This window comes from Triticum aestivum, chromosome 5B (genome assembly GCF_018294505.1).
Source record: "Triticum aestivum cultivar Chinese Spring chromosome 5B, IWGSC CS RefSeq v2.1, whole genome shotgun sequence".
Taxonomy (NCBI): domain Eukaryota; kingdom Viridiplantae; phylum Streptophyta; class Magnoliopsida; order Poales; family Poaceae; genus Triticum; species Triticum aestivum.
The window spans coordinates 302142130-302154960 of NC_057807.1; the positions used below are offsets into that span (position 1 = coordinate 302142130).

At 44.5% G+C, this 12831-nt stretch overlaps 1 protein-coding gene across 1 annotated transcript; it reads left to right on the forward strand.

The window, feature by feature from the left end:
• Nucleotides 1-225: 225 nt before the first annotated feature.
• On the forward strand, nt 226-3487 carry LOC123111519 (probable plastid-lipid-associated protein 2, chloroplastic). Its single transcript, XM_044532326.1, has 3 exons — nt 226-753; nt 1879-2077; nt 2901-3487. The coding sequence occupies exons 1-3, from the start codon at nt 326-328 to the stop codon at nt 3210-3212; spliced, it is 939 nt and encodes a 312-aa protein (XP_044388261.1). The 5' UTR covers nt 226-325; the 3' UTR covers nt 3213-3487.
• Nucleotides 3488-12831: the final 9344 nt, after the last annotated feature.

The window sequence follows — 12831 nt, forward strand, 5'->3', positions numbered from 1 at the left end:
AGATCACTCTGGAAGCCTGCAAGCATCCAGTCAAACACCATCCCATTTCATTTCGCAAATGTTCGGCCAAGCCATTTTTTCAGGCCCACGTTTCTTCTCCCCGTCGGCACCTCGCGGCGCACTCTCAGGCGACCACGCGACCAACGCATCCCGCGCCAGTCCCACCGCAAGCACCTCGACGCCTCGACACGTCTCTCCTCTCTACAAGTACTCGCGGCGCCATAAATTAAAGGCATTAAATTATTGCGCATCGCCGAGAGAGAAAAAAAAAAGGAAGACCGTCGCAGAGGAAGAGGAGCACGCGAACCGAACCGAGCCTCGCGCCATGGCGGGAGTAGCGTCCCTCAACGCCGTGTCCCTGTTCGCGCCGTCGCCCCAGGCCCCGGGGGCGACCGCCGCCCGCGGCCGCCTCCTCGTCCCGGCGGCCCGTCGCTTCCCGTCGCTGCGGGCCGCGCGGCGCGTCGTCGCGGCGCGGGCGGCGCCCGTGGACGCCGACGACGAGTGGGGGAAGGAGCCGGCGGTGGGAGGGACGGCGGTGGCGGAGGCGCCCTCGGAGGCGGCCGCGGCCGCGAGCGAGGTGGCGGCGCTCAAGCTGAAGCTCAAGGCGGCGCTGTACGGGACGGAGCGCGGCCTGCGCGCGTCCAGCGAGACGCGGGCGGAGGTGGTCGAGCTCATCACGCAGCTCGAGGCGCGCAACCCCACGCCGGCGCCCACCGAGGCGCTCACCCTCCTCAACGGCAAGTGGATCCTCGCGTAAGCCTTCGGCCACCCCTCGCTCCGTTCCTTGCTTCGTTTATTAATCTACTCATTATGCGATTGTAATTTGCGTAGTGCGTAGTTCCATTCCTACTGGTTTAGCTAGGGTCGGTGGAACTGATCCGATGGATTCTAAACCACATGGATCAAAGCTGATAAGTCCATATATATAGAAAAGGGGGACATGATTTGGTGTGTTTTAGATTGTCTTTTTCTGTCCCAATTGGAAATTCGGATAGCTTGCAAGTATATGGTCCACGGTATATTGCAATCGCACTTATTTACAAGTTTCTCTTGATTGCTTGAAAAAATAAATAGTTATATGCAATTTTATGAATGTTTTTGTTATTTTAGGGATGACATGTTAAGGATATGGCTGAGTTGGTTAGTTGTCATGCTCAAATAACTGATGTGGCTGACTTCTATTTCCTTAGTATTGTGAGAAAAAAGAAATATAACCTCCGTTGTTTTAGAAATTTAGAGTTATTCAAGACAGACATCATAGTTCACATCAGTGATCTGTGGTGTGATATTTTTGGTAAAAAAAATATTCTAGAGAATAGGCAAATTGATGTGCAAGAATTTTCAAAAGCCAACAGGTCTAATTCGTTTGGTAAATATTATGTTTGCATGATGTGCTTGCCACATGCTCCTCTATGCTTTCAGATATGTTTGTTTAAGTTATGTCAAAACTGGATGTTTAGTTTTGGCATTTTTTTCTTGCTTATTTGTTCGGTAGGAGAACTATAGCTATATCTAATATTTTACTCTAGCACTTAAGGTAAACCTTTTAAGTAATCAATTTGGAGTGCTAAACTTAGCCGTCTGAAATCCCTGGAACAGACTTTGCTATTAAACAGAAGTATGTGTATAAGGGACTAGTAAAACATAACATTCTGGTAGCTGTTGCTATCGTTTAGTTGAGGATATGCCAATCGTTTCTTTGTCATTTAACGTGCTCTCAACATCATTAAAACCACTTCAGCACGTATCTGAATGGGATGCATTTTTTTAGTATAACCGGGCGGGATGCTGAAGTAGTCCATGGTAGTGAAACTCTTCTTCTGTGGAATTACAGCGTCTTCGTTTAATTGTGGAGATTGATTGATTAGGTGACTGCAGGTACACATCATTTTCGCAATTGTTCCCACTGTTGGGGTCTGGAAGGCTACAAGCTCTTGTCAAGGTGGACGAAATATCACAGACTATTGATTCCGAGAACTTTGGGGTGCAGAACTGCATCAAGTTTTCAGGACCTTTGGCGTCAACTTCAGTGTCCACCAATGCCAAATTTGAAATTAGAAGCCCCAAACGTGTACAGGTGTGATTCTCCTGTCCCAACTGAGTAGTCATTTGGTATATATCTTAAAGCATTGTATCATGTCTATCTTGGCATTTCCTGAATGGCAATGAAATTTTAGTAAAATTGATAACATTGACAGAATGAGCATCGTTTTTCAAGGTTTAGGCTCTCAAGTACAGTAACCTTTTTTTTACAAAAATGCGCAGTTTTCAGGCATTTCTGTAGGTACTACAGCATTATTGCATTTTCAGTTGCTGCTCAGTCATTCTATCGACTAGTTCTGATGTACGCGTTAACAAAACATTATTCAATCTCAATGGTAAAAATAAGGGAGGAAACATAGAAATGGATTATTCATGGATTGTTTCTGAATCATGGGCAACGTAAGGGGAACAATTCATGGTGTTAAAGTAGCTGCTAAAGCCAGGAAAGTCACGGTGATAAGTGATAACACATGTGTGGTTACTGGAGAAGCATGTTTGCCCTTTGCTTGCTAACTGATTAGATTTTTTGCATTGCTCAGTCCCTAGGTGCCAGTAGGGCTTTTGGACACTGTTAGATTCATTGTTAGGTTGTGAAATCCAGTGCAACTAGAACCCACCAATCTGCATGAAACACTCTTTAACAATGATGAGATGAACACACATGAATTTAAACAGGACAAGAAAGCCCGGGCATATGCAATATGTTCGCTTAAAATGTCCGTCTGGTAAGTTAATATTTTAAGTGTTTGCAGATGCACCTCTTTCTCCACCCACCTACAGTATTTAATCATCACCACAAGTATAGCCAGTTTTGGTAAGTGCTTCAGCATAGCTCACATAGTCCTCATTGTGTTCAGATCAAATTTGAAGAAGGCATCATCGGCACTCCACAGCTGACTGATTCCATCGTACTGCCAGAGAAGTTTGAATTCTTTGGACAGAACATTGACCTGAGCCCGTTGAGCGGCATATTTACTTCGATCGAGAACGCAGCGTCCTCCGTCGCCAAGACCATCTCCGGTCAGCCTCCGCTGAAGATTCCTTTCAGGAGCGAGAGCGCTGGGTCCTGGCTGCTCACAACCTACCTTGATGCTGAGCTTAGAATCTCAAGAGGAGACGGCAGCAGCATCTTTGTGCTGTTCAAGGAAGGAAGCTCGCTCTCAATATAGGCCAAGCGTACCTATTCTCTGAATAGAATTTGACATGGAGAAAGGGAATCCAATAGATAGTTGTTGTGCCTATTTTCTTATATCCTGAATTCGTGTGTTTATAGTTTGTCCGTGCCAGTGTGTGGGTGTGATGTATATGTAGCTGAACGAACTGCCATATGCCTTTGTAAGCCTTTGGCCGTACTAGTTTCGGTAGACTGTGGAATACAAAGATACCCTAAGTTCTTGTAAAAATGCTAAGTATGAAAAATGGCTGAAGCTCCTTCTCTATGGTAGTTACCTCGAACAGTCGGCCTAGTCCGAAGCTCATTGCTATGTTGCGTCTCCCTTTGCTGTTACTAGTACATAATTTCTTTGTTCTTGTAATAAAACTTAACCATGGTTGCTGGTATTCGCTCCTGTTATTTGCTCCTGTCGTGCTGCACACCTGCAGACGCAACGGTGCCCTCCTTCCTCCCTCCCCTCCGAACTCCCGTGACTCCATGAGCGAGCATCACTTCTCGGAGCCTCGGATAGTGTGATCTCTGCGCCACCTTCACAAAAGCATCTTCAAAATAGCAAAGCCCCTAGCAGCTGCAAAGCCTCACCCAACCAGAGTGCTTTCACCTCATACCTCCCTCCCTACAGAATCCCAGCTTGTGTGATCTCTGCGCCACCTTCACACGCCATCCTCGAAATAGCAAGCACCTCACACCTGCGAAACCTCACCTAGCTAGCGTGCCATCCCCTGCGAGCTTCCTTCCCCGCTGTGCAGGCTAGAGCTGCGTCTTGTACTGTCGTTGGTGTCGCCTTCAAGCATGTAATTATGGAAAGCAGCGCTACTATCTGGAACACTGGACTGGTGCTTCTTGGGAGCGGGCAGATGGGTTGAGTGAAGGCGGTGGACGGTTAAACGACAGGCCTCTGCAGAGGAACTGAACCGGGCTGGACGTGGGCCTTGTTTCTTTCTGACTGATTCGAGCGTTCTCTTCGGTGTAAAAGATCACGGTGCTGCTTCAAATAAGTCGTCTTGGTCCTTGCACAAGTCTGCCAAGCTTTCTCGCAACAGAACAAGTTTTCTTGGGCAGCAATACTACGATTTTTGCAACGACTACAGCCGGATCCACGGTGGAAGCAAGAGGCCCGTAACGCCGTGGAGGTTATTTCTGAAGGCGGAATTAACAATACAGCTGAGCTGGGCACGTACATGGCTTCTGGTACAGTTAGCGATCCACGGGGCAATCGACTGTGTCCTGAAAGTGCTGTGTTACACAGCACTTTCCCTTTTAAAAAAACAGCATTTTGTACGGACTGAGAGATTCCTTGGCTTGTTGTATTGACTTGGAGCTGAGAGGCACGCCTCCCCGCAGCCGCTCTGTGCTGCTGCCTTTTTCTCTTCTAGTCCTACACGAGGAGAGCATTTGCGTGTCCACCAGCACGGCTATGTAAACCAGCTTTTGCCGGTCCGTTCGTTTACTGGAAACGGAAGAGCAGTCCACACAAACGAGCTTTCTCTCGACTGCTTGCCTGTTACGGTTTGTTTGTTTGCTGGAAGCGGAAAGCAGCTCGCATCACACAGAAGAGCTTTCTCTCCTGCTTCTGCCTTCTCTGCCCAGTCGACCTTCGATGTATGTACTCCGTATGTGGCTAAGATGAAAACCCACATAGTCAATTCCAAAAACTTGCATAATTAGCTAATCTTTTTTGCTAAGTGAGCTGCCACTGCTGCTCAGTTACTTTGAGCGGGCATCACTTCTCAGAGTCTCGGCCAGTGTGATCTCTGCGCCACCTTCACAAAAGCATCCTCAAAATAGCAAGCCCCGAGTACCTGCATGCTTCCTTCCCTACAGAATACCAGCTTGTGTGATCTCTGTGCCACTGCCACCTTGACACGCCATCCTCAAAATAGCAAGCACCTCATGGCATCTTCAAAGCTGACCGCAAACCACACACTGCATCAGTCCGCCGACCAGAGAGACCACACGGATACAGGAGCCAAACATCCAACTGTAGCCACATGCATTTCAAACCAGATATTAACTAACCGGGCAAATTACATCAAACACGAGAAAATAACACAAATCATTCGTAAATAGCATGCAAATATGTCTAGTACAACGATAATCCGAATTCAATGAGATTAACCAGTTGTTCAACAAATATTTTATGGATGGATCATGTTATCTCACAAATATTGTCCCTTAAACTTCATCCAACAATGTATGTGCATGAATGGTTTGCCCTCTGACATTTAGTACCGTGGCAGCGCGTATAGGCTACACAACATGGAGAGCAACAAGAAGCAAAACTTACAATCTCCATGGTTACCAGGCGCAATACGGTTATTCATTTAAGGAGAATAATGGTTACTCTGTTTATTTGAATAATACCTTCAATGGTCTTGCACCTAAAATGAATGGTTCATTGAATCTCGATTGTAGTGATACACATGTTCATGCCAAAGATATAAGATAGTAATGATAGTACCACATACTTGTGGCACTGCCATTTCAGTCATATTGGTATAAAACGCATGAAGAAGCTCCATGTTGATGGATCTTTGGACTCACTCATTTTGAAAAGATTGAGACATGCGAACCATGTTTATTGGTATATATGCATGAAGAAACTCCATACAGATGGATCGTTTGGACTTACTTGATTTTGAATCACTTGAGACATGCAAATCATACCACATGGGAAAGATGACTGAAAGGCCTCGTTTTCAGTGAGATGAAACCAGAGAGCAACTTGTTGGAAGTAATACATTTGATGTGTGCAATCCAATGAGTGCTAAGGCACGCAGTGAATATCGTTATGCTCTTACTTCACAGATGATTTGAGTAGATTCTAAGTATATTTACTTGATGAAACACGAGTCTGAATTATTGAAAGGTTCAAGCAATTTCAGAGTGAAGTTGAAGATCGTCGTGGCAAGAGGATAAAATGTCTATGATATGATCATAGAGATGAACATCTGAGTTACGAGTTTGGTACACAATTAATACCTTGTGGAAATTGTTTCACAACTAATACCGCCTGGAACACCATAGTGTGATGGTGTGTCCTAACATCATAGTTGCACCCTATTGGATATGGTGCATACCATGATGTCTCTTATCGAATTACCACTATCGTTTATGGGTTTAGGCATTAGAGACAACCGCATTCACTTTAAATAGGGCACCACCTAATTCTGTTGAGATGACACCGTATGAACTATGGTTTAGAGAAACCTAAGCTGTCATTTCTTAAAAGTTTGGGGCTGCGGCGCTTACGTGAAAAAAGTTTTAGCCTGATAAGCTCGAACCCAAAGTGGATAAATGCATCTTCATAGGACACCCAAAACAGCTAGGTATACCTCCTAATGCAGATCCGGAAGCAAAAGTGATTGTTTCCAGAAACGGGTCCTTTCTCGAGGAAAAGTTTCTCTTGAAAGAATTGAGTGGGAGGATGGTGGAGACTTGATGACGTTATTGAACCATCACTTCAAGTAGTGTGTAGCAGGGCACAGGAAGTTGTTCCTATAGCGCCTACACCAATTGAAGTGGAAGCTGATGATAGCGATCATGAAACTTCAGATCAAGTCACTACCAGACCTCGTAGGTCGACAAGGATGCATACTACTTCAGAGTGGTACGTAATCCTGTCTTGATGATCATGTTGCTAGACAACAATGAACCTACGAGCTATGGAGAAGCAATGGTGGGTCCGGATTCTGACGAATGGCTCGAGGCCATAAAATCCGAGAGGATCCATGTATGAAAACAAAGTATAGACTTTGGAAGAACTACTTGATGGTCGTAAGGCTGTTGGGTATAGATGGATTTTAAAAGGAAGACTGACAATGATGGTAAGTATCACCATTAAGAAAGCTCGACTTGTCGTTAAGATGTTTTTCGACAAGTTCAAGGAGTTGACTACGATGAGACTTTCTCACTCGTAGTGATGCTAAGAGTCTGTTGGAATTATATTAGCAGTTACTGCATTATCTATGAAATCTTGCAGATAGGATGTCAAAACATTGTTTCCTCGACGATTTTCTTGAGGAAAGGTTGTATGTGATACAACCAGAAGGTTTTGTCAATCCTGAAAGATGCTAACAAGTATGCAAAGCTCCAGCAATCCTTCTAAGGACTGGAGTAAGCATCTCGGAGTTGGAATATATGCTTTGATGAGATGATCAAAGATTTTGGGTTTATACAAAGTTTATGAGAAACTTGTACTTCCAAAGAAATGATTGGGAGCACTATAGAATTTCTGATGAGTATATGTTGTTGACATATTGTTGATCAGAAATGATATAGAATTTCTGAAAAGCATATATGGTTATTTGAAAAGTGTTTTTCAATGGAAAACCTTGATTAAGCTACTTGAACATTGAGCATCAAGATCTATAAGGATAGATCAAAAACGCTTAATAGTACTTTCAGATGAACACATACCGTGACAAGATTTTGAAGGACTTCAAAATAGATCGGCAAAGAAGGAGTTCTTGGCTGTGTTATAAGGTGTGAGTATTGAGTAAGACTCAAGACCTGACCATGGCAGAAGAGAGAGAAAGGACGAAGGTCGTCCCCTATGCTTTAGACGTAGGCTCTACAATATGCTATGCTGTGTACCGCACCTGAAGTGTGCCTTGCCATGAGTTAGTCAAGGGGTACAAGTGTGATCCAGGAATGGATCACAGGACAGCGGTCAAGGTTATCCTTAGTAACTAGTGGACTAAGAAATTTTCTCGATTATGAAGGTGAAAATAGAGTTCGTCGTAAAGGGTTACGCCGATGCAAACTTTGACACTAATCTGGATGACTCTGAGTAGTAGACCGGATTTGTATAGTAGAGCAGTTATTTGGAATAGTTCCAAATAGCGCGTGGTAGCTGCATCTAGGAGATGACATAGAGGTTTGTAAAGCACACACTGATCTGAAAGATTCAGACCCGTTGACTAATAAGCTCTCTCACAAGCGAGATATGATCAAACCCAATGGGTGTTGGATTCATTACAAACACATAGTGATGTGAACTAGATTATTGACTCTAGTGCAAGTGGGAGACTGTTGCAAATATGCCCTAGAGGCAATAATAAAATGGTTATTATTATATTTCCTTGTTCATGATAATTGTCTATTGTTCATGCTATAACTGTATTAACTGGAAATCGTAATACATGTGTGAATACATAGACCACAACATGTCCCTAGTGAGCCTCTAGTTGACTAGCTCGTTGATCAATAGATGGTTATGGTTTCCTGACCATGGACATTAGATGTCATTGATAACGGGATCACATCATTAGGAGAATGATGTGATGGACAAGACCCAATCCTAAGCATAGCACAAGGTCGCATAGTTCATTTGCTAAAAGCTTTTCTAATGTCAAGTATCATTTCCTTAGACCATGAGATTGTGCAACTCCCGGATACCATAGGAATGCTTTGGGTGTACCAAATGTCACAAGTAACTAGGTGGCTATAAAGGTGCACTACAAGTATCTCCGAAAGTGTTTGTTGGGTTGGCACAAATCAAGACTGGGATTTGTCACTCCGTGTGACGGAGAGGTATCTCTAGGCCCACTCGGTAATGCATCATCATAATGAGCTCAATTTGACTAAGTAGTTAGTCACGGGATCATGCATTACGGAACGGGTAAAGTGACTTGCCAGTAACGAGATTGAACGAGGGATTGGGATACCGACGATCGAATCTCGGGCAAGTAACGTACCGATTGACAAAGGGAATTGTATACGGGATTGCTTGAATCCCCGACATCGTGGTTCATCCGATGAGATCATCGTGGAACATGTGGGAGCCAACATGGTTATCTAGATCCCGCTATTGGTTATTGGTCGGAGAGCTGTCTCGGTCATGTTTGCATGATTCCCGAACCCGTAGGGTCTACACACTTAAGGTTCGATGACGCTAGGGTTATAAGGAAAGTTTGTACGTGGCTACCGAATGTTGTTCGGAGTCCTGGATGAGATCCCGGACGTCACGAGGAGTTCCGGAATGGTCCGGAGGTGAAGATTTATATATGGGAAGTCATCATACGGTCACCGGAAGTATTCGGGGGTTTGCCGGTATTGTACCGGGACCACCGAAGGGGTTCCGAGGGTCCACCGGGAGGGTCCACCTGCCCCGGAGGGCCCTATGGGCTGTATGTGGAAGGGAACCATCCCCTAAGTGGGCTGAGCGCCATCCCCCCTAGGTCCCATGCGCCTAGGGTTGGGGGAACCCTAAGGGGGGCGCCCCTTTGGCTTGGGGGGCAAGCCCCCTCCCCTTGGCCGCCCCCCCTCTAGATCTCATCTAGAGGGGTCGGCCCCCTTCCCCCTTCGCCCTATAAATAGAGGGAAGGAGGGAGGGTAGCCGGACCACATCCAAGGCGCAGCCCTTCCCCTCTCCAACACCTCCTCCTCCTTCCGCGGTGCTTGGCGAAGCCCTGCCGGAGTACAACACTGCTCCAACACCACCACGCCATCGTGCTGCCGCTGGAGTTGTCTTCCCCAACCTCCCTCTCCCTCCTTGGTGGATCAAGGCATGGGAGACGTCACCGGGCTACACGTGTGTTAAACGTGGAGGCGCCGTTGTTTGACGCTTAGATCGGAATCGACCGCGATCTGAATCGCTGCGTGTACGACTCCTCCAACCGCGTTCTTGTAACGCTTCCGTATCGCGATCTTCAAGGGTATGAAGATACACTCCCCTCCCTCTCGTTGCTAGTCTCTCCACAGATTGATCTTGGTGATGCGTAATTTTTTTTAATTTCTGCAACGATCCCCAACAGTGGCATCATGAGCTAGGTCTATTGCGTAGATTCTATGCACGAGTAGAACACAAGTAGTTGTGGGCATTGGTTTGTTCAATTTGCTTACCGTTACTAGTCCTTTCGACAGTATTGTGGGATGAAGCGGCCCGGACCGACCTTACACGTACGCTTATGTGAGACACGTTCCACCAACCGACATGCACTTGTTGCATAAAGGTGGCTAGAGGGTGCCAGTCTCCCCCACTTTATTTGGATCAGATTCGATGAAAAGGGTCCTTATGAAGGGTAAATAGCAATTGGCATATCACCGTTGTGGATTTTGTGTAGGTAAGAAACATTCTTGCTAGAAAACCATAGCAGCCACGCAAAAGATGCAACAACAATTAGAGGACGTCTAACTTTTTTTTGCAGGGTATTCTATGTGATGTGATATGGCCAAAAAGAATGTGATGAATGTTATGTGATGTATGAGATTGATCATGTTCTTGTAATAGGAATCACGACTTGCATGTCGATGAGTATGACAACCGACCGGAGCCATAGGAGTTGTCTTAATTTATTGTATGACATGCGTGTCATTGAATAACAACATGTAATTACTTTACTTTATTGCTAAACCGTTAGCCATAGTAGTAGAAGTAATAGTTGGCGAGACAACTTCATGAAGATCATGATGATGGAGATCATGGTGTCATGCCGGTGACGAAGGTGATCATGACGTGCCTCAAGATGGAGATCAAAGGCGCAAGATGATATTGGCCATATCATGTCACTTTATGATTTGCATGCGATGTTTGTCATGTTTACATCTTATTTGCTTAGAAAGACGGTAGCATAAATAAGATGATCCCTCATAAAATTTCAAGAAAGTGTTCCCCCTAACTGTGCACCGTTGCGAAAGTTCGCTGTTTCGAAGCACCACGTGATGATCGGGTGTGATAGATTCTAACGTTTGCATACAACGGGTGTAAGCCAGATTTACACATGCAAAATACTTAGGTTGACTTGACAAGCCTAGCATGTACAGACATGGCCTCGGAACACTAGAGACCGAAAGGTCGAATATGAGTCGTATAGTAGATACGATCAACATGATGTTCACCGATGATGACTAGTCCGTCTCACGTGATGATCGGACACGGCCTAGATGACTCGGATCATGGATCACTTAGATGACTAGAGGGATGTCTATCTGAGTAGGAGTTCATTAAATAATCAGATTAACTTAATTATGATGAACATAGTCAAAAGGTCTTTGCAAATTATGTCGTAGCTTACGCTTTAGTTCTACTGTTTAAGATATGTTCCTAGAGAAAATTTAGTTGAATGTTGATAGTAGCAATTATGCGGACTGGGTCCGTAAACTGAGGATTATCCTCATTGCTGCGCAGAAGGCTAATGTCCTTAATGCACCGCTCGGTGTGCTGAACATCAAACGTAGTTTGTGGATGTTGCGAACATCTGACATACACGTTTTGATGACTACGTGATAGTTCAGTGTGTAATGTTAAACGGTTTAGAATTGAGGCACCAAAGACATTTTGAAATGTCGCGGAACATATGAGATGTTCCATGAGCTGAAATTGGGATTTCAGGCTCGTGCCCACATCAAGAGGTGTGAGGCCTCCGACAAGTTTCTTAAGCATGCAAACTAAGGGAGAAAAGCTCAATCGTTGAGCATGTGCTCAGATTGTCTGAGTACTACAATCGCTTGAATTGAGTGGGAGTTATATTCCAGATGAGATAGTGATGGTTCTCCAAAGTCACTGCCACCAAGCTACTAGAGCTTCATGATGAACTATAACATATCAGGGATAGATATGATGATCCTTGAGCTATTCGCGATGTTTGACACCGCGAAAGTAGAAATCAAATAGGAGCATCAATTGTTGATGGTTAGTAAAACCACTAGTTTCAAGAAGGGCAAGGTCAAGAAGGGATACTTCATGAAACGGCAAATCAGTTGCTGCTCTAGTGAAGAAACCCAAGGTTGAACCCAAAACCGAGACTAAGTGCTTCTGAAATGAGGGGAACGGTCACTGAAGCAGAACTACCCTAGGTACTTGGTAGATGAGAAGGCTAGCAAGGTCGACAGAAGTATATTGGATATACATCATATTAATGTGTACTTTACTAGTACTCCTAGTAGCACCAGGGTATTAGATACCGGTTCGGTTGCTAAGTGTTAGTAACTCAAAATAAAAGCTGCAGAATAAACGGAGACTAGCTAAAGGTGATATGACGATATGTGTTGGAAGTGTTTCCAAGGTTGATGTGATCAAGCATTGCATGCTCCCTCTACCATCGAGATTGGTGTTAAACCTAAATAATTGTTATTTGGTGTTTGCGTTAAGCATAGACATGATTGGATTATGTTTATTGCAATACGGTTATTCATTTAAGGAGAATAATGGTTACTCTGTTTATTTGAATAATACCTTCAATGGTATTGCACCTAAAATGAATGGTTCATTGAATCTCGATCATAGTGATACACATGTTCATGCCAAAGATATAAGATAGTAATGATAGTACCACATACTTGTGGCACTTCCATTTTAGTCATATTGGTATAAAACGCATGAAGAAGCTCCATGTTGATGGATCTTTGGACTCACTCGTTTTGAAAAGATTGAGACATGCGAACCATGTTTATTGGTATATATGCATGAAGAAACTCCATACAGATGGATCGTTTGGACTTACTTGATTTTGAGTCACTTGAGACATGCAAATCATACCACATGGGCAAGATGACTGAAAAGCCTCGTTTTCAGTGGGATGAAACAAGAGAGCAACTTGTTGGAAGTAATAAATTTGATGTGTGCAATCCAATGAGTGCTGAGGCACGTAGTGAATATCGTTATGCTCTTA